Source organism: Calonectris borealis, chromosome 5 (assembly GCF_964195595.1).
Source record: "Calonectris borealis chromosome 5, bCalBor7.hap1.2, whole genome shotgun sequence".
NCBI classification, from domain to species: Eukaryota; Metazoa; Chordata; class Aves; order Procellariiformes; family Procellariidae; genus Calonectris; species Calonectris borealis.
Genome location: NC_134316.1, coordinates 41,970,495 through 41,988,281, shown reverse-complemented (window position 1 = coordinate 41,988,281; position 17,787 = coordinate 41,970,495). Strand labels below are relative to the sequence as shown.

General features: G+C 40.3%; 1 protein-coding gene across 8 annotated transcripts in view; it reads left to right on the top strand.

Moving 5' to 3' along the window:
• GANC (glucosidase alpha, neutral C) overlaps nucleotides 1–17,787 on the top strand; it is a 28,664-nt gene that overhangs the window by 7,528 nt on the left and 3,349 nt on the right. For 2 of the 8 annotated variants that reach the window (XM_075152063.1, XM_075152062.1), the window contains exons 7-23: nucleotides 382–448; nucleotides 1,848–1,944; nucleotides 2,517–2,697; nucleotides 3,584–3,737; nucleotides 4,958–5,193; nucleotides 6,383–6,509; nucleotides 7,426–7,505; nucleotides 8,407–8,550; nucleotides 8,931–9,027; nucleotides 9,411–9,512; nucleotides 10,011–10,254; nucleotides 11,953–12,017; nucleotides 13,122–13,198; nucleotides 14,439–14,513; nucleotides 14,890–15,003; nucleotides 15,556–15,668; nucleotides 17,163–17,266. In XM_075152063.1, coding sequence (XP_075008164.1) covers nucleotides 382–448; nucleotides 1,848–1,944; nucleotides 2,517–2,697; nucleotides 3,584–3,737; nucleotides 4,958–5,193; nucleotides 6,383–6,509; nucleotides 7,426–7,505; nucleotides 8,407–8,550; nucleotides 8,931–9,027; nucleotides 9,411–9,512; nucleotides 10,011–10,254; nucleotides 11,953–12,017; nucleotides 13,122–13,198; nucleotides 14,439–14,513; nucleotides 14,890–15,003; nucleotides 15,556–15,668; nucleotides 17,163–17,266 — 2,077 coding nt within the window. Of the gene's footprint in view, nucleotides 1–381; nucleotides 449–1,847; nucleotides 1,945–2,516; nucleotides 2,698–3,583; nucleotides 3,738–4,957; nucleotides 5,194–6,382; nucleotides 6,510–7,425; nucleotides 7,506–8,406; nucleotides 8,551–8,930; nucleotides 9,028–9,352; nucleotides 9,513–10,010; nucleotides 10,255–11,504; nucleotides 12,022–13,121; nucleotides 13,199–14,438; nucleotides 14,514–14,889; nucleotides 15,004–15,555; nucleotides 15,669–17,162; nucleotides 17,267–17,787 lie in introns of those variants that run through there. The other 6 variants (XR_012673936.1, XR_012673935.1, XM_075152065.1 and 3 more) reach the window with 5 other exon arrangements.

The window sequence follows — 17,787 nt, the reverse complement described above, 5'->3', positions numbered from 1 at the left end:
ACTGGAGGTTTTCAAGATGCAATTGGACAGGGTGCCAGATAATCTCATCTAGACTCCCTTTCCCACGAAAAGTTGGACCAGATGGTCTTTTGAGGCCCTTTTCAACCTGGGCTATTGTATCATTCTATGATTCTACCCAAGACCTCAGGTATTACTTTTATGCTATAGCAGAGTACATGTGTGCTCCACGAGCATGTCAGTTCTTCAGTGTAAATTCCTGCAGCAGGATCTGAATTGTGGTTTGGATTTATTTATACTAACCATATTTGACAAAAAAACAGTTAACAATGTTCAAATTTAATATGAATAAACATATTTTTCTTAGAAATACATTGAATGAGCAGTTGCATTTACTAGGCTTAGCTATTTCTGTTTATGCAGGAGAAACAAGAGGATCTAGGTCTCTGGCAAGAGAAATTTGGCAACTTCTTAGACATCAAAGCTCATGGTAAGTCTCAGTATAGTTCTGAAAACAGCTTTACTGTTTTGTATATACCTGTGTTCATTCATATTTCTGTCTGCTTTCTGTTTAGCTGTTTAATGTTTATCAGTGTCTCGCTCGCTCATTCTTTTAACTTGCCTATCAGATAGTGGTGATGGGTAACAAATTTGACAAAAGTACTGGAAATATTAATAGATTTCTGTTCAGGAGGGAACACATTAAATGCGACCCATTTCGTCAGCTCACTGTGTACCATTTCTGACACAGCATAATCCTGTCTGCGTTGGCTGACTGGTATATAATGCATTATTTCCTTTTTATTGTCTTTTTTTTTCTCTTTTAGTATCAGCACATAACATTGATTTCACTCGTAGTTTACTCTCATGACGTATCAGAAATCATGATATCTAAGCATTAATAATTGTCACAGAAAAACTCTTTTTAAGTGGGCGACCACAAAAGGAAATACTGAGCCAGCCCTAAGGGATAAGAAGAAGGTTATAGAAACCTGTAGGTCAGTAGCTTAAATACAATTTAAATTATTAATTACCAAAATTTATGACCATCTGCTGTCTGTCCAGTTGTATTCTGCATTAATTGAGTTGGTTAGCTTTGTTCGTTACCACTATCACGCACACTTAGAGCAACCAGCAGTACTCAACAGCTGCAGTAGGGAGAGGGAAATCTGAAAGAGCTTCCTTTTGGTGACAGCGGCTTCTTCGGTTCACAGTCAAGACACAGAGGGGCAGGAAGCTATTGCCCTTGTTGTTCATGCTGTATCTGATATATTAGGCCAGCATCATGTTTTTTTCTGTTTCTCTGTGTTGGAGGAGTAAAGTCCATACGGTCAGGTTCTGATCCTGAAGCCACTGCTTGTCAGTCTACAGGATCTCTGGTCACCTGCCAAAAGTTGCTCTGGATTCAGCAATGTGACAAGATGATATCACTGGCAGAGGCTCTTGTGCATGCTACTCCCCTGGCTGAGGCTGAAGAGAAGAGCAGTAGAAAACAGGCAACTCTGACTCTAAAGTCCACTCTGCTGTACCACTGTGCTGCAAAGCTTGGCTTGTAGGTACTGGGATAGAAACAGGAGATAATTTTAAGCAGTTTCACCACAGAATAAACAAGTGACCCACTATTACATGTATTTTTTTTCTGTTGAAGTGATTCATTTTATCTTAAGCAGCTCAAAATCAGAATAAATACAATAAAATCTGTTTAAAACACTACCTCTATAGTACATAAGTAATAATGAAAGTGAAGTTGTAAGCATGTGTGAAAGAGCTAATTATTAAAACCTGCTTTTTAAGATTTTTTTTTTCAGTTAGGTTGCTCTGCTCTGTTGCTTTCAGCTAAGCCTGAGAATGGAACTCTGTGGTCTTCTCTTTTAATGTTATTCCCACAGGTCCTAGTTCTGTAGGCATGGACTTCTCTTTACATGGATTTGACCATGTTTATGGAATACCACAACACACAGAAGCACTTCTGCTAAAAAACACCAGGTAAAGGTGGCAGATTGCTAGTGAAAGCAGTATCGTTTTTGTAGAGGAGAGCTATAACATTGTCTTAATAATTTAATGCAGACAACAGTTTGAGATATGTATATTATATATGTATATTTTAGTTTAGTGATACAGCAAGCTGAATGATAGCCCCTGTCCATGTGGAGTAAGTTGTTCTGCTTTCCCTTTCCACTCTGCAATTTCATGAATGACCCCTTCTGTTCTCTCTCAATTTTCCATGCAGTTTTTTTCAGAATTGCAGGATTGCTCACGTTTAAGCAGAACTCTTAAAAGAGCAACTCCATGGGAGGATGGGAGAGTTCATAATTCATATTTTAGGACTTAGAGCAAATGAGCAATAGTCTCACTGGCAGCAAGAATGTGGTTTGATTCAGATAACTAGGACCAAAGCAAAGAAGCAGTAATCTAGGCTGTCCACACTTCAGCTCTGGATGCTAAACAAAAGTCCATAATACAGAGCATTCAATGAGTGTTCACTGAGTTTAGTGGGATGGCAATAGAGCTAAAATTGTTTGTTACATGTAACAAACACATCTGTTTGTTTGTCCTAGTGATGGTGATGCCTACCGGCTTTATAATTTGGATATCTTCGGCCACAAGATACATGACAAAATAGGCATTTATGGTTCAGTGCCCCTTCTCTTAGCCCACAAGCCCAACAGAACTTCAGGGATCTTCTGGCTGAACTCTTCAGAAACGCTGGTGGATATTAGTTCAAAGGCCGTAGCTGAGGTGAGTTGCTCACTTTCCTCAGAATTTAATAATGAAAGAAAACACTCCAGGGCAGGGCCAACAGGAACCTGATAACATTATTGGAGATTTATCTTTTGGTCCCTAATGAAGAATCGTCAGTCTCTTCCTCCTGTCCTCCCTACTGCTTAAATTTGTTATATTAAACCACTGAAAAGAACAAGGAGACTGCTTTCAAGAGTCAAGTTATAGAACTTGTATCTTAACAGGTCTACAGGAGAAGGCAAAGAGCAAATATGTAATGTTGGAGCAGAAAAAATCTACATAGGTGGATGTAGCAGGCAGAAAAAAGGGTAGATAAAAATCTTGACAATCTCTTGGATTTGAGGAATTTTTCTGAGTTTTTAAATTCTTGGAGTTGCCACACATTTCTGCTTAGCAGACTCATTCTTCTGTGGAATGTAATTGACCTTCAAGAAACATAAAATGTTCAGGAGATGAACTCACTCAATTCCTGAAACACAAACATATGAATTCTGTCAAAATGGAAACAGTGAAAAAAAAAATCTTCCTTTATTCCAGCACTTCATTGCATAGTTAAAATTATTAATTTTCTTTATTAGTCGTGGTATAGTTATAGATATTACTCACAGATCCTGCAGAAAATGCATAGTCTTTAATTACAGAAAAGCTTTAATTACTTTGCCCTTCATTACCCATTTTTCCTTATTAACTATTACTCTGTATTTTGTATAAGCAGTATGCAAGGTAAAGGATTTGTGAAGGATATATCAGAAACGTTTAGCATGTATTCCTAATAGCTGCCAGGTATGTGTTAGTGAGTTTTGTGGTTTTCCATCTTTGCTCCTTCATTGAACAAAAGTTCGATAGAGAGAGATACTCAGTCCCACCTTGGTTTCCTTCAAAGCACATGCCATCCAGATCTGCTGCAGAGACGGCTAAGCAGAGAGCAGTGCCTCTAACTGATGTGCGCTGGATGTCAGAAAGCGGGATCATTGATGTTTTCCTGCTGATGGGACCCACGGCATTTGATACCTTCAAGCAGTTTGCACAACTGACAGGTACTAACTCACATAATTGGAGTCAGTATGGCACATTCACCTGGGAGATTCTCTGAGGAACATGCTGTACCCAAGAGTGGGTTAATATTTACCTAGCCCATTGTGTGCAGGAGGCCAGTTGTTCCCAACTGCAGTTTGTAGAGCAAAGGCTGGTGCTTTGTGAAGACAGGCCTCCATCCTTGTTTTCCCTAGCATCTGCAGCTGGTCAAACTTGGCCCTAACTGAGAAGCCAGCATAGTTACTGCTGTCTGAAACTGCTCCCTTAGATGAAGAGGGGAGACACGGGGGGCTAGCAGTGCCAGTCACCATCAAGACAGGCTGCTTTGTAAAGAGAAAAGACTGAAGTTGTGGAGTAATGTATCCTGGAGAGTAGAGAAAGAAGATAGGTAACTGTCCAGTTAGGGAAGGGAGCAGAGATGGCATGCAGATATGGGAAAGAAAAGAAGCAAGAGGCTCAGGAAGAGATGAAAAACACGGAGGCAAGAGGACTAACATTTTATGAAAGCAAAATTCTTTATGTACTACAGAGAATTAAAAGCACAGGAACATCCTTGGTAGTTCTTTAGTGTGTTAGCAGTGATTGCTGCACAGATGTTATGGAGAGAATGTGGCTCAGCTGAACAGTAATAGGAAAGTAGCCACATCGCAAGGGGATCTCGCCAAGCAGAAGTGCGCACTTCAGAAAAGTTTCCCAGCTCCCTTTTGCCATATGCATATATACATACATATTTTCTAATTTTAAAAATTCCTAACAATTGCAATTCCATGGTTCTCCTTGTACTGCAGCACCTGTGGGCCTGTTTATACTACTGAGGTTCAAGCAGTCACAGGAATTGCATTCTACTGATTAAAATCTGTTTGTTTGTTTGCGTTAATGACAGTTAAGCTAATCTAGAATATTTTTACATTAGAAAAAATTAAAGAATAAATTTATGTTGGTTACTGGAATAACACTTCAGCATCATGGAACAGCAAATTTCTCCTCACTCTTATATTATCGTTATAGCCCTCTGCTTTTTCTGGCTGTTGAGCCCGTTGTAATGTTTGTTATTTCAAGAATTCAGTCACTTTGGTATGAAGAACATGCTCTAGACTCAACTTCGGCCAGCATTCCCTAGCTCCAGACAGATACATATTAATCATGTTAACTTTTCTAGAGTCTCTAGATAAAATCCTGAGTGGCATTAACAGTGTTATCTTCATTCACATACTCCTCCTAGGCACTCAAGCCCTGCCCCCCCTTTTTTCTCTGGGCTACCATCAGTGCCGCTGGAATTACGAGGATGAGCAAGATGTCAAGACAGTAGATGCTGGCTTTGATGAACACGACATTCCTTATGATGTGATATGGCTGGACATAGAGCACACAGATGGCAAGAGGTATTTTACTTGGGACAAAAAGAAATTCCAGAACCCCAGAAAGATGCAAGAACATCTCAGGAAGAAAAAGCGCAAGGTAAATAACATAGCAGGAAGAAAGAAAATATGTCTTTGTAGAGTGAAGCTACCCAATCTAGCTTTAACCAAGGTGCTTCAGATACTGGAAACAGTTTAACTACAACAGAGTAAATTAGACTCTGTTGCAGTCTGGTGATGCTTCCAGCGCACCAGCTATCTTGTTTAATTCAGTTCCTTGTTTTATTATTTCATAGTTTGTTCTGTACCCTGACCATCAGGCTAAGTTTGACCCATATGAAGCTCCATCTTACAGAAGCAGCCCAGTGCAGTCCCCGATGGGCACAATAGAAACTTTTTCTACTTAACATGAGCTTTCACCATTGGTAGTTGCTATCCTCGCTTCAACTTTTCTTTGTATTGATAATACTTTTTTATTTTCTGCTTATACTAACTGAGATTTGTCCTTTATGTTGATACGATTATTACCATAAACTAGATGTTTTTTCCTTGTGGTGAAGTCCTGGTATGATGTGCAGTCTGTTAGCTTAGTTAGTCTTTATTTCTGCTTTTACAGCTAAAATATTTTCCTGGGAATTATAGAGGTATTAAAATGTACACAGTTAATATCTAAAAGTTGTAGAATTGCTTAATGCTTGATCTTTGCCAAAAGTCAATGAACAGGGGACTGTTGAAATAGCATTCAAGTTTTATAATCTCTTAGTTGGAGCTATAGTTCTTTCTCAGCTTTACAGCAAGGCAGTTAATGGCAGCAGAACGTAATTGCAAAATACAATATGTGGATGTTTAAACAAATTGGAAACTTCTGTTGCTGTTGTATGCTATACAAACTAACATATATTTAAATGTCTTAAGGCAAATGATTTTAATGATTTTCATGTTAGGGACATGAAAATGGAAGTCAGATACTTTCCCATTCACAGAATACAGCAGTGAATTAAACAGTGTTTTTAGGGGTTGGGGTACTTGCTTTTATCTGAAACAATGATTTTTGGCCCTTATTTCAGAGGGGCAAGCATGAATTCGTGCCCCTCTTGTAAATTCTGCTATTATACATAAGTCTAGCACAGTATATACAGGAACTGGTAACTGCTTTCTAAAATTAGCGACACAGCTACCTTCTTTACCTGAAATGAAATCATTATCTGCCTTTTATCAAAAGTGAACTCTTACTGTTTTATTCAGTACAGTTGATGCTAATGATGCATTTTATTTTCTTATCCTGGCAGCTTGTCATCATTGTGGATCCCCACATTAAGGTTGATCCCACGTATACCCTGTATTCACAGGCAAAAGACAAGGGATATTTTGTGAAAGACAGAAATGGGCAAGATTTTGAGGGCATATGTTGGCCAGGTAAAAAAACACTCTGTCTCTACATTTCAAGCTGTTTACTTTAAAAATTTTGCAGAATAGTTTAATTGGGACCTATGGGAGTGGAATTAAATTCTGACATTCCTTGCGTTTTTTGTAAATATTCATACTTTCAAATACTTTGTGGTTTCTTTGGTACAGTCATGTTCTAATTGCCTCAGCTGTGCAACTTCCTCTGTTATGTCTGTTGGCTCTGCAGATAGTCCCAGTGCCTAGAGCTAAAAAAGTTGGATTTGTTGATCAGAACAGCCATCCCTCTTCCCCACTTGTCTTGGGTAACAGAAACGCAGTCTGGTCTGTTGCAGTGAGCTTATGTAGGCTGGATGAAATTAAGTGAACCTTGATACTGAAGACTTTGATTCAATCATAATACAGTGATTTGACGTGTTTTTTTCATGAGGAGATCTCATTGTGGGGAGGCAAAGGAGGTTGTCCCCCTTCTTTGCAGACAGAAAGCCCACAATCCTGGCGAAGGAAAGAATATAGGAAAAATCAAGCACGTATTACAACTTCTAGTAGCATGGCAGGATGTAGTTATTCAGCTTCTCAGTTACGCTTTCCTGTTTGAGCTCAAAATACCAGGGATGCTGTCTCTCCCTGGCTTCCTGTTCACATCTGAACATATTTCAAACTGCTAGCAGTCATTCCTTAAATGGTGCTGAGCTTCAGACCTCCAGAATCTACGTGTGTTGGTCTGCAGAACACGGCAAGGGGTGTACTGAGTTCCAAGTCAACCTGGAATTTGCTCTTGCGCTTTTGTCTCAGAAACAATAGTGACCACATTATTGCTGCCCATTGTGGAAGGCATCCTAGCTTTAGGCTGCTGTATTTAGGTGCAAAGACAATGCATGCATGCTCTTAAAATAAGGTAAATAATTGGGATCTCCCAACCCAACAGGTTCCTCTTGTTACCTGGATTTCACCAATCCTGAAGTGCGAAAATGGTATGCAGATCAATTTGCCTTCAAAACATACAAGGTGTGTATTTATTTGCTTTGATCTACGTATCCCAGAAAGCCTGAAAATGGGGGAAAAGAGAGAAGATAAACTACTGGCTAAGCAAGTTGGTGGCTTTTGTAGCTGTATTATCATAATGTAGAGGGAAATATCTTGATAAGCTGAAATACCACAGAAGAGTTTTCTCCATGGACTTGTCTACAGTAAGAAAGTTGGAATCCATATGCCACCAGTGAACCTGCTCACTTAGTTGCAGCAGTAGGATGGACAAACTGCAGGCATTTTAGCAACCCATAATCTAACACAACTGCTGCAATTCCAGCTTTTCCTACCATGATAGCACACAAGGAGAGATGTGGGAGTGCTCTCTCATAGCTCATGGTCACTTCACCCTGACCTTCCTTCCAGCACTCCTACCTCGTGCTGAAAGTGTCTGGGTGAGCACTGCGGGACCTCCAGTTCCCCGCCCCCGCCCCCGAAGTTCTGCTTTGCAGTAAGGTTCTTGAAACCACTCCCCTAGCAGACGTGCGTAGCAGACAGTTCCCATGCTGCTTTTCCTCTCCAGTTTTTCTCTTCTGACTTTCTCTGAATTTTTCCTCATGGCTATTTAATAATTCTCTTTTCCCTGCCTCTTTTCCCTCACCAGAAGGCAGGAATAGCAGGTACTATGGGTACCTGAGTTTTGTAAGAATTGCAAAAATCAAGTGGGCTTGTAGGCTGCCACCTGACCAGAAGGGCCACCAAGAGAGATGAGATCAATGACTGGCAGCTTTCAAGTGACCACAGGAGTATAATTACCATGTCTTGCTTTGCTGCTGCTGTTTCTACTCATACCCCAGCCTGGTCTGACACCCACTAGAGATAAACACGCTAAGTCACAGCAATGGCTCTGTTATGTCCTAATTGCAACCCTGTGTCACAGGAATCCACTAATATCCTCTTTGTATGGAATGACATGAATGAGCCTTCCGTCTTCAAAGGGGCAGAACTAACAATGCAGAAGGATGCTGTGCATTACAACAACTGGGAGCATCGGGAAGTACACAACCTTTACGGATTCTACCAGGTAGAGTATCTGGAGACACAAACCAGCAGTTATTCTCATGGAGTATGTCTAATGTGGTAATTTACACAATTTAGGTATTCTGTAACCTCCGTCAAGGACTGAAACTCTGCTGTGCTGGATATTGCTATATTTGAAATAAACTCTGTGATTGATCACAAAAAAATGTGACAACACCCATGCCTCTCTACCATAACAATGCAAATGACATTGGCTGTGACTACACGATATTAATAATTTTTGAAAGTGTTGCTTTAATAATAGGTATTATTTGTGGGCACAGATTTCTTAATTTTCCTGCCTTGGAAGGGCTAAAAAGGCAGTGTAGCAAATATCCTAATTATAGAGTTTGTCTTCCTGACTTTTATATTAATGATTTTCAGCAAATGGCAACTGCAGAAGGACTCATCAGACGTTCTTCAGGAAAAGAGAGACCATTTGTCCTCACACGATCTTTCTTCGCTGGATCACAGAAGTATGGTAAGTAAGGCCTAGCTGGATGCCTTCCATGCTGCTTTGTTCTATTAAGTCTGGTGTGTAGTAGTTAAGTCCAGAGAGGATAGAAGCTATCTTAGAAATACTGACATGGTGAGCTCATAAGAGTGCAAGTGATTAACAAATCAGGAGAGGCTGGCAGAGTGTGTACAAGTTAAAGGCAGAATAACAACCTGTGTCCTGTGACAAACCACTACCTGCTTTTATTGCATATTTCAGGAGCGTGCGTGTATAAAGAAAAAAAAGTTGCAATGAACAGCAGTTCACCAGTAGTTCATGACCATTCTTGTCTTCTTTCCTTAACTGCAAGCATAAGCTGAAGCATACGCCCAACTTTTCTGTGTAATGCTGAAACTGGGTATTTCCAGGGGCAGTGTGGACTGGAGACAACACAGCGGAGTGGGGTTACTTGAAAATATCCATTCCAATGCTTCTCACCATCAGCTTGGCAGGGATTTCATTCTGTGGAGGTAAGGTGTTTAGCTGAGGTTGCTCACTATGCATAAATCACTGGTGCCACCAAGCTTGTATCCCAAGATAGACTTCGACACAGATGGTGGAAAGCTCAACAGTCCAGTGCATTTCCAGGCAGTTTCACAGATTAGTCTGGTTTCAGAAGCCAATAACCTGGCTCTCACCATCATTTCTCCACTAACTCCTATGCAGTGTTTGCGTTCCATCTGGAGCAGCGATCCTCAGGTGGTGTTCCGTAGCATCACTGTGACAGTCCTCTGTCACTGGGGAAGGCACTCAGCCTCCAAAAGGTCTCTTGAGATTTTTATTAAAGGATAACTTGTTACACAAGTTTTCCACTCTTATTTGGACAAGCAGCTGCCCAACAGCCGAACTGCAAGCACACTGTGAAATGCATGGATTTATACACTTGGAATGTTTGTTAGAGGAGAACTTCACATTTTTCAGAATAATTTCCAAAAATGTGTATTTTTATTTGTCTGCGCAATATCTAGCTGATGTGGGAGGGTTTATTGGAGATCCAGAACCAGAATTACTTGTTCGCTGGTATCAGGCTGGAGCCTACCAGCCCTTCTTCAGAGGTCATTCTAACATGGAGAGCAAACGGCGAGAACCGTGGCTCTTTGGGGAGAAGAACACCCAGATCATCAGGGAAGCCATTAGAGAGCGCTACGTCCTCCTGCCATACTTATACACACTGTTCTATCGGGCACACACAGCGGCTGAACCGGTTATGAGGTAAGAGCGTAAGTCAGGAGGTTTAGTGATTATCTTCAGGAAGTTACTTGGAGGGGGGAAGTTAAATTACTATCTCTTACTTTTGTGATTACTTATTTAAATATTAAAAAGAAAAAACACACAAAAATTACTAAATTCTGTTTTCATGCATTCTGCAAGCATTGGTACGGTTCTCAGAGGAAAATTGCATGTTTTGGTTTTTTTTCCAAATGACACCTGGAACACACTAATTCAATAAACACTGCACAGTCTTTAAACATGTTTTTAAAGTACTGTGGACTCCAAACTTCTCCTCATGATGAAGAACATTACGCAGTATTCCAGCCCACACTTAAAACAGTGCTTAATGGACTCTGAACTTGCTAACCTGAAAACGTAAAGGCCATTTTGCCCCTCATGAAAATATTTGTTACTGCTGAATTGTTACTGTTGCAAAAGCTTATTTCATGTTGATAATTTGATCATTTATCTCTGCAGTATTTCTTATAATTTTTCTTTTAGTAGAGAATCTAATAATCTAGAACAGAAATGAAATTAGAAAATAAACTTTTGTTCTGCTGCTCTCTGACCTCTAAGAAGGTGTCTCAGTGGAACTGAATGCAACAATTCTTTCAGCAAGGGATGAATGTCATTAATCTCCCTAGTATTGCTGTATCTTTGAAGTTGCCCTAGAACTGTCCTTTTGCACCCCATTTGCCTTTACTTATTGTTATGCAAATACAATACATCTCCTAAGTTTTAAAAACATAAAGGTCTTTTTGAAAAGGGTTGAGTGGTTTGAATTTTGAAGATGATTTGCATTACAGACATAGCGTGAGCATCTGCTTGCACATGTATAGGCATAGATGCCCCTGTTGTATGCACTGACATAGTCAGTGGGTTTCTGTCTTTCTTGAAATGAAGCTTATGTTGACGTGTGCACTGCCCACAATATTAAATAAAACTTTGATTATGTTAAACTTGCTGCAGTAGGTATGGAATTAGAGAGGAAGCATGCTATTTTTCTCACTGAGACAAGCAGAGTGGAAAATGTGTCTCATTAGCAAGCACATGAACAGCAGGGCTGCAGTGAGCAAGTGGATGCCTATAAGTGAGCAGGTGAACCAGGCTTTTTGTGTAAGGACCTGTCTCTGAATGAGCTATTATTGTCATAATCTCTGAAACTTTAAATATACATCTCCTGTTCTGTAACCAGATGGTTATTGTACTACCCTTTTTTGAGAAAGACTGAAAATGAACTTCTGGTGCAGGTTTTTCAGTCGTGACCAGGAGGAGACATGCTATAAAAGCAGTAGTGGGCTGCTGAGAAGAGGAAGGACTGTGCTGCAGGGACTAGCTCATCAGGCGTCAGCATTGCTGGTAGACTGTGACAGAAAGGCTCATCCATCTCTCCTTTGCTAGAAGTAAGGTATATGTAGTGCAAGTGTGTAAGGAAGAAGGCAGGAGGGAAGAAAGTGAGGCGGCAGGAGGCCAAGCCGTAGGTATATTGGAGTGTCTTAACCCATGTTGTGCTGGGAACTCTCATCAGTGACTCAAAAGGGGTACTTTAAGATACAGAAGAGGACTTTGCCCTTCAGTTCTTGATAGCTGTACCTTGTAAAGAGAGGGAGAAAATGGAGCCTGAAAATGCCAGAAGGCCTTGAACAGGCTGGTGGGAGAGGAGAAGCTAACTGGATCCCACTATCTTTCTTTCTACAGGCCTCTCTGGATAGAGTTTCCAGGGAAAACAGAAACTTTTGGTGTGGAAAATGAGTACATGCTGGGTAAGCAGGTGTTTTCTCATTCTCTAGAATTTGAGTTAAATATTTTTGAGATGATAGAGTGTCGCATGACAGAAAGAAAACATGAAAACTCTGCCCAAGACTTTTAAAAATTATATTGTAACTGAATAAGGAACTTGAGACCTCTTTAAGGGACCCGGCGTTAACAGCACTTTGAAAATAGGGGTCATATGAGATGCAAAAACTGAGTTTAATCTCACTAGTTGCTTTGAAAAAACACGGTCTGTTTTGACCTGAAACATGGAAGTTCACTGTAGCAGCTAAGACCACAATCTGCTTTAGAAATGACAGTAGCAAACGAGTACCATCCAAAGCTGATTGGTTTTCACTCCAATATGGCTAGCTGCTAAAGTCAGTTTTCTCAGAAATTAAGCTTAAGAGATGTGTGTGTTTGTGTAAAGCACATTCAGCCTATACAGAAAGAGAGAACGGGAGCAGAATGTTGCATTTCGTTATTTTTTTGTCACCTCTGGGCTCAAGAGTGCCTACTAATGGCTTTCAAATGAAGGGACATTCACTTCTCATGCAGAAATCTGACCAAGGTAGGCAGGACACAGCGGCAAAGCTAAGTGTGGTGAAGCAGAGCATTTCAGAGGACTCTGGGAGTTCAGCTTGCATCACCAGTGGGCAAGGAGGGAAGAAGTTTATCAAACTGTACAGTCTATGGACATTAATGTATTTTTTTTTAGGAGTAAAGAGGAACCATCTGCAGTGCAATAAGCTTAAGCAGATTTTTTTTCAAGGACATTCCTGTCTTCCACTCTTTTAGTTAGAAAAGCACGAGTTTTTTGTTCAACTGAAGAGCAAACAGGCTCTTAGATTATGAGGGACCCAGGAGTGCCTCCAAACTGGTGGGTATGCAGTGCAGCCCAGCTGCATCCCAATGCCATAACAGACCAAGACCCAAGCAGCCATCAGCTCCCTATAATTGCCTTTTTTTTCCAGTAGAAAGTGAACCCAAGCGCATGGCGTGCCCAAACAAGCCCCTAAAATGGCTACGGGAGGCTGACAAGCCCAGAGCACACAGATGCTGCTCCGATGAAAAGCAACTTTGAGGACCACAGCCATGTTTATGTTTTTCTCCAGGAAATGCTTTGTTGGTGCATCCAGTCACGGAACAAGAGACCAAGGCAGTGAGTGTTCTGCTTCCAGGGTCAGAGGAGGTGAGGATGAATATGAAGCTGCTCGGCTGTTCAGTCCAAAGAAGTATTTTATACAGCAACCTTCCAGCTGCCCATCTCCTAACTGCTGAGCGCTGCCACTGTGCCAAGTGCTGGGTGGCCATTCTGTGCCACTCTGAACCTTCCTTCCATCTTGATACCTCGCATGCTTGGCTTACAGTAAATTCACTTTATTGCTTTTCCAAGAGCTGCTGCAGAAATCTCAGGTTTCCTATAATTTAAATCTCACTTCAAGGCTTACTTCTTCTCATGGAATACCGAAAAATGGCTTCACTAAATTGTCAATTCCCCTTTTCCATATATTTCTCTGTGGGTTAAACTTCTCTTTTATGTGGAAGAAAAGGGATCTTTGAAAAAAGGTCATAAGGAAATCCGAGGGAAGCTGTGGGAAAGGAAAATTATAACAAGGAAATACAAGCCTTAGTAGCCTGGGACATGTCTAGCAAAGACTTTGACATGTTCAGAGATCAGTTCCTCTCTGAAGTATTCATCCACAGGATGGCACTGTGATCCACTCCTACGCAGAGCGTTGGGCTGCCGCAGCTGAGAGGTGGAGGAAGGGAAGGAATTTGGGGAAAATAGTTCCTAAGTGAAAGCCTGAGACTCTAGCGAGGAATGAGAGGAAAGACAGCAGCAAAGGGGAGTGTGTGAGACCATGCAGAGCCTTGTGACTCCACTAATGCACCTGAGGACACTTAGAATTCTTCTCAATATAAGGAGAAAAACAGAAGGCTCTCCAAACAAGTTAAGAAAAATATTTTTATCAAGATCTCTGTGGGAACTGACTGCCTGGCACACTTATAGCAGTTAAAACTGCTGGCAGGTGTGGTGCATAGGAAGTTTCAGATGTAGCTCTTTTTTGTGACCTGTTATTAGCAACTTCGTTAATTTTCACTTCAATATAAACATGCTTATTCTGGACCTCAGCATTTCTAGATAAAAAAAAGATATTTCATTGTTTTGCACTTCCAGATGCTTTAAGACATACAAGATGTTATGCAAACTGTAGAAAAGATCAGCTTATTTTTGTGCTTCAGGAATGAGAAGTTATTTTTTCCATCCAGAAGGTCATTTGATTTATAAAGGAAATGCTATTTCTTGCACATCAAATAGGTTGTTAGGAATAGTGACAATAAGGTTAAGCAGAAGAGTAACTGCATCTGCAAAGGGAACAAATCTTGCCATGTATGTCATGCTCATTCTTTTTTTTCATTTTTCCTAGATTTGGTATGATTTCAGAAAATTTAAACGAATGGAAGATCCAGGCACTCTGAAAATCCCAGTAACACTGGAGAATGTATGTTTTTGTTTTAAAATACTACTTCCATTGATCAGAAATTTCAATTTCCTTGTAGGAATGTAATCTAAAATAGCTTTTGTAGAGAAGAAAAGTCCCGTCTCCTTTGTTGTTAGATGGAACACTAATGCATCCTGGTCATAGAAAAAAGTGAGATGATGTAAGGGTGACTTCTCCAAGCAAAGATATTTTGCTTGTATACGTACAGGAAGATTACGACTATTCCCATTGTTAGTTGAAGAGTTTTCTTTATGTACTTGTGGTAAAAGTTAATTTCTGGGCTTTGGTAAGAGCAAGCTTCAGTTGTCCCTGTTCCAAGATAAAATTATATGATCAGAGTATATGAACCTTTCTACCCTGGCTTTGTTTTTCACAGATTCCTGTATTCCAGCGGGGGGGCACTGTGATACCTCTGAAGACCACGGCTGGAAAATCCACTGAATGGATGATAGATGTTTCTTATGAACTCCGCGTGGCCCTGGACACAGAGGTACTCTGAGATGATGTTCCCTTTACAAAGTTGTCTTTTACTCCGTCTGACCTTTTTAGGTCCTTGCTACCTATTCAATTAGCACAATGGTATCTGCATCTGTATGCCCTATGGCTCTCCTCCACTTCTCCTATTTGGGGGGGCTCCCACCTCCCTCCCACTGTTCCCTCAAAGTGAGACTGTCTGAGTATAGCAGAGGCAGAACATTTTTCTGACCTTTCTCAGCCCTCCTCTAGTCCCTTGGAGGAAGGAGCAGAGAATGAGCAGGCCACAAACTTCCTCTTGAACACAGAGAGCGAGCTTCCCACAAGTGTATTTTTTAATAAATGAGGTGACGCCTGGTACCCACATCAATTTACAAAACCAGGATGTCCAAGCCTTCAAGCACTCTCAGAGCTGGACTCCCTGAGCCTTGCGGGGATACAAGTCGCTAAAGAAAAATAAACACACACCCTTCACTATGAAGCATACCATATAGTGAGACATTTTTAGTTTCATTGTCCAGCACTAGAAGCTGCTGTTAATTTGTACTCCATCTGGTGTGTTTCACAGGCCTGTGCAACAGGTGAGCTCTACCTAGATGATGGGCATTCATTTCAATATCTCCACAAGAAGCAGTTCCTGTATCGGAAATTCACTTTCCAAAAGAACATTCTCTCTTCCAGGTAACAGCAATTATGGATAAAAACCACCAACACACTGTCATTGTGTCATGAGGCCTTCTTACAAATGTAGAAATATTAGTCTCATCTATTGCTTAGTGAAGTCCCAGAGCACACAGAATCTGCCATAAAACTGCGGAGGTAAACAATGTTCTGCATAAGTCTAAGGGCAGCAACACATGAAATACTGAGTTGTCTCATATTGTTTCAGTCTAGGCAAATCTACAGATTCTACAGACGTACACAAATACAAAGAAAGTAATCAGCAAGAGTAAAGCCTATTGAGAGACAAAAGAAGATAAACTGGGGGATTTGCAAATAGGCAACACCTAGAGTGTTTGTATTTTCTAAGATGTATTTTTCTAAGATCTTCTTCTCTGAGAGGGTGGTCGGTCACGGGAACAGGCTCCCCAGGAAAGTGGTGAGGGCACCAAGCCTGACAGAGTTCAAGGAGTGTCTGCACAATGCACTTAGTCACATGGTGTAGTTTTAGGTAGTCCTGCAAGGAGCAGGGAGTTGGACTCAATGATCCTTATGAGTCCCTTCCAACTTGAGATATTCTATGATTCTATGTATGTGGAAACCACAAACAGACACCATTGCATGTATTCTTCAAAAGTCATCAACAAATGCACCATATATATTAGCATGGTAAAATATACAAGAAAAGCACTTTAAAGGAAGAACGAGGAGCAAAGGCTGAGTGAAACAACCTAAAGGCCAAAAATATCCATAGCTGCTTGTAAGGAAAGAGATGCTAAATATGTCACTATGACACTTTTATTATTGAGGTATGTTGCCCATGGGGCTGTGCAGTACATAAATGGTGATTTTACAGGAGGTGGTACTAAAACTACAAAATTTAACACAGAGCAAACCTGTAGACTAGCTTGGATAATGTACTTGAAAGTATGCTTCAAATCTCTATCTGGGATACGAAATCTGAAAAGCTTAAAAATTCAGGATGGAAAAGAAAAATGTTGCTAAATTGCTAGCAAATCTAGAAATTGGAAAAAATTCATTTTGAGATGAATGATATAACATTCTGTTCACTCTGGAAAGAAAAGTTTCATTTTGATTTGAGTTTTTTTAGAGCTTTTTAATAAAAATTAAATTAGTTACAAAACGAAACATAATTGTGCCTCAGATTGAAACATCTTACTTGAAAAGTGTTAAAATTTGCTTTACATTTATACTTAGGAGTTTTAACTACTATTTTGCAAAAATCCAGAACTTTTCTGGTTGTCAAAGCCATGCTTTTTGCCACAAAATATCTTCTCAAACTTTTTTCTTCTAACTTTGTGAAATCTGCTATGCAGTGATAAATCAGCTGATAGTGGGAAAAAGTTTTACTTGTTTCAGGAGAAAAGTAAATAGAGGAAAGGAAACGAGTAGAGGGAACTTCGAGGGCGAGACAGAAGTAGTACTTTCTCTGTATGATGCTGAAATTCTACTGATGGACAGAAACTAATGTATATGAAATTTTTTTTTTTTCAGCTGCATGGACGAAAGTGGACAATACCACACTACATGTGTGGTTGAACGGGTGATAGTTCTGGGATTTGGAGAGCAACCCACTTTTGTGACAGCCTGTTCCAAGGGTAATGAACTGTCTTCTATTTTACTACAATTTTTTAAATACTGTTGCTCTGCTGCCATTCACTAGAGGTGGCAAACTGACAGCTCTATAAAGGAAACGTTACAGCATAGGGAGCATCTTTGTTTAGTTTTATTTCCTACTTTTTTGATATCAAGGACAGAATTTAGTGAAAGGAGCCAGCAGCTAATTACCACTAGTATTACATGCAGAACTGAAGAACGCTTACTTTGTAAGGCCATAGATAACATCAGTAAAAGTGATTCAGAATTAACATGTTCAGATAACTTTGTCCTGCACGGAATATGACCAGAGATAGCATTTCAAACGAAGGACCATTTGCTCGGGTCTGTAAGCCTGCCTAGTCTAGAACAGGAAACTAGCAGACAAAACCAGGATTACTTTTCTGTTCTCTTGCTCATTCAAAAGTGTCTGGAGTTCGTGCCTGTGCGGGGATCTCTAGAAGTTGTGAAGGATCCCATGTGGATAGGCAGTAGCACCTACAGAAAGGGCTTAATATTTCTG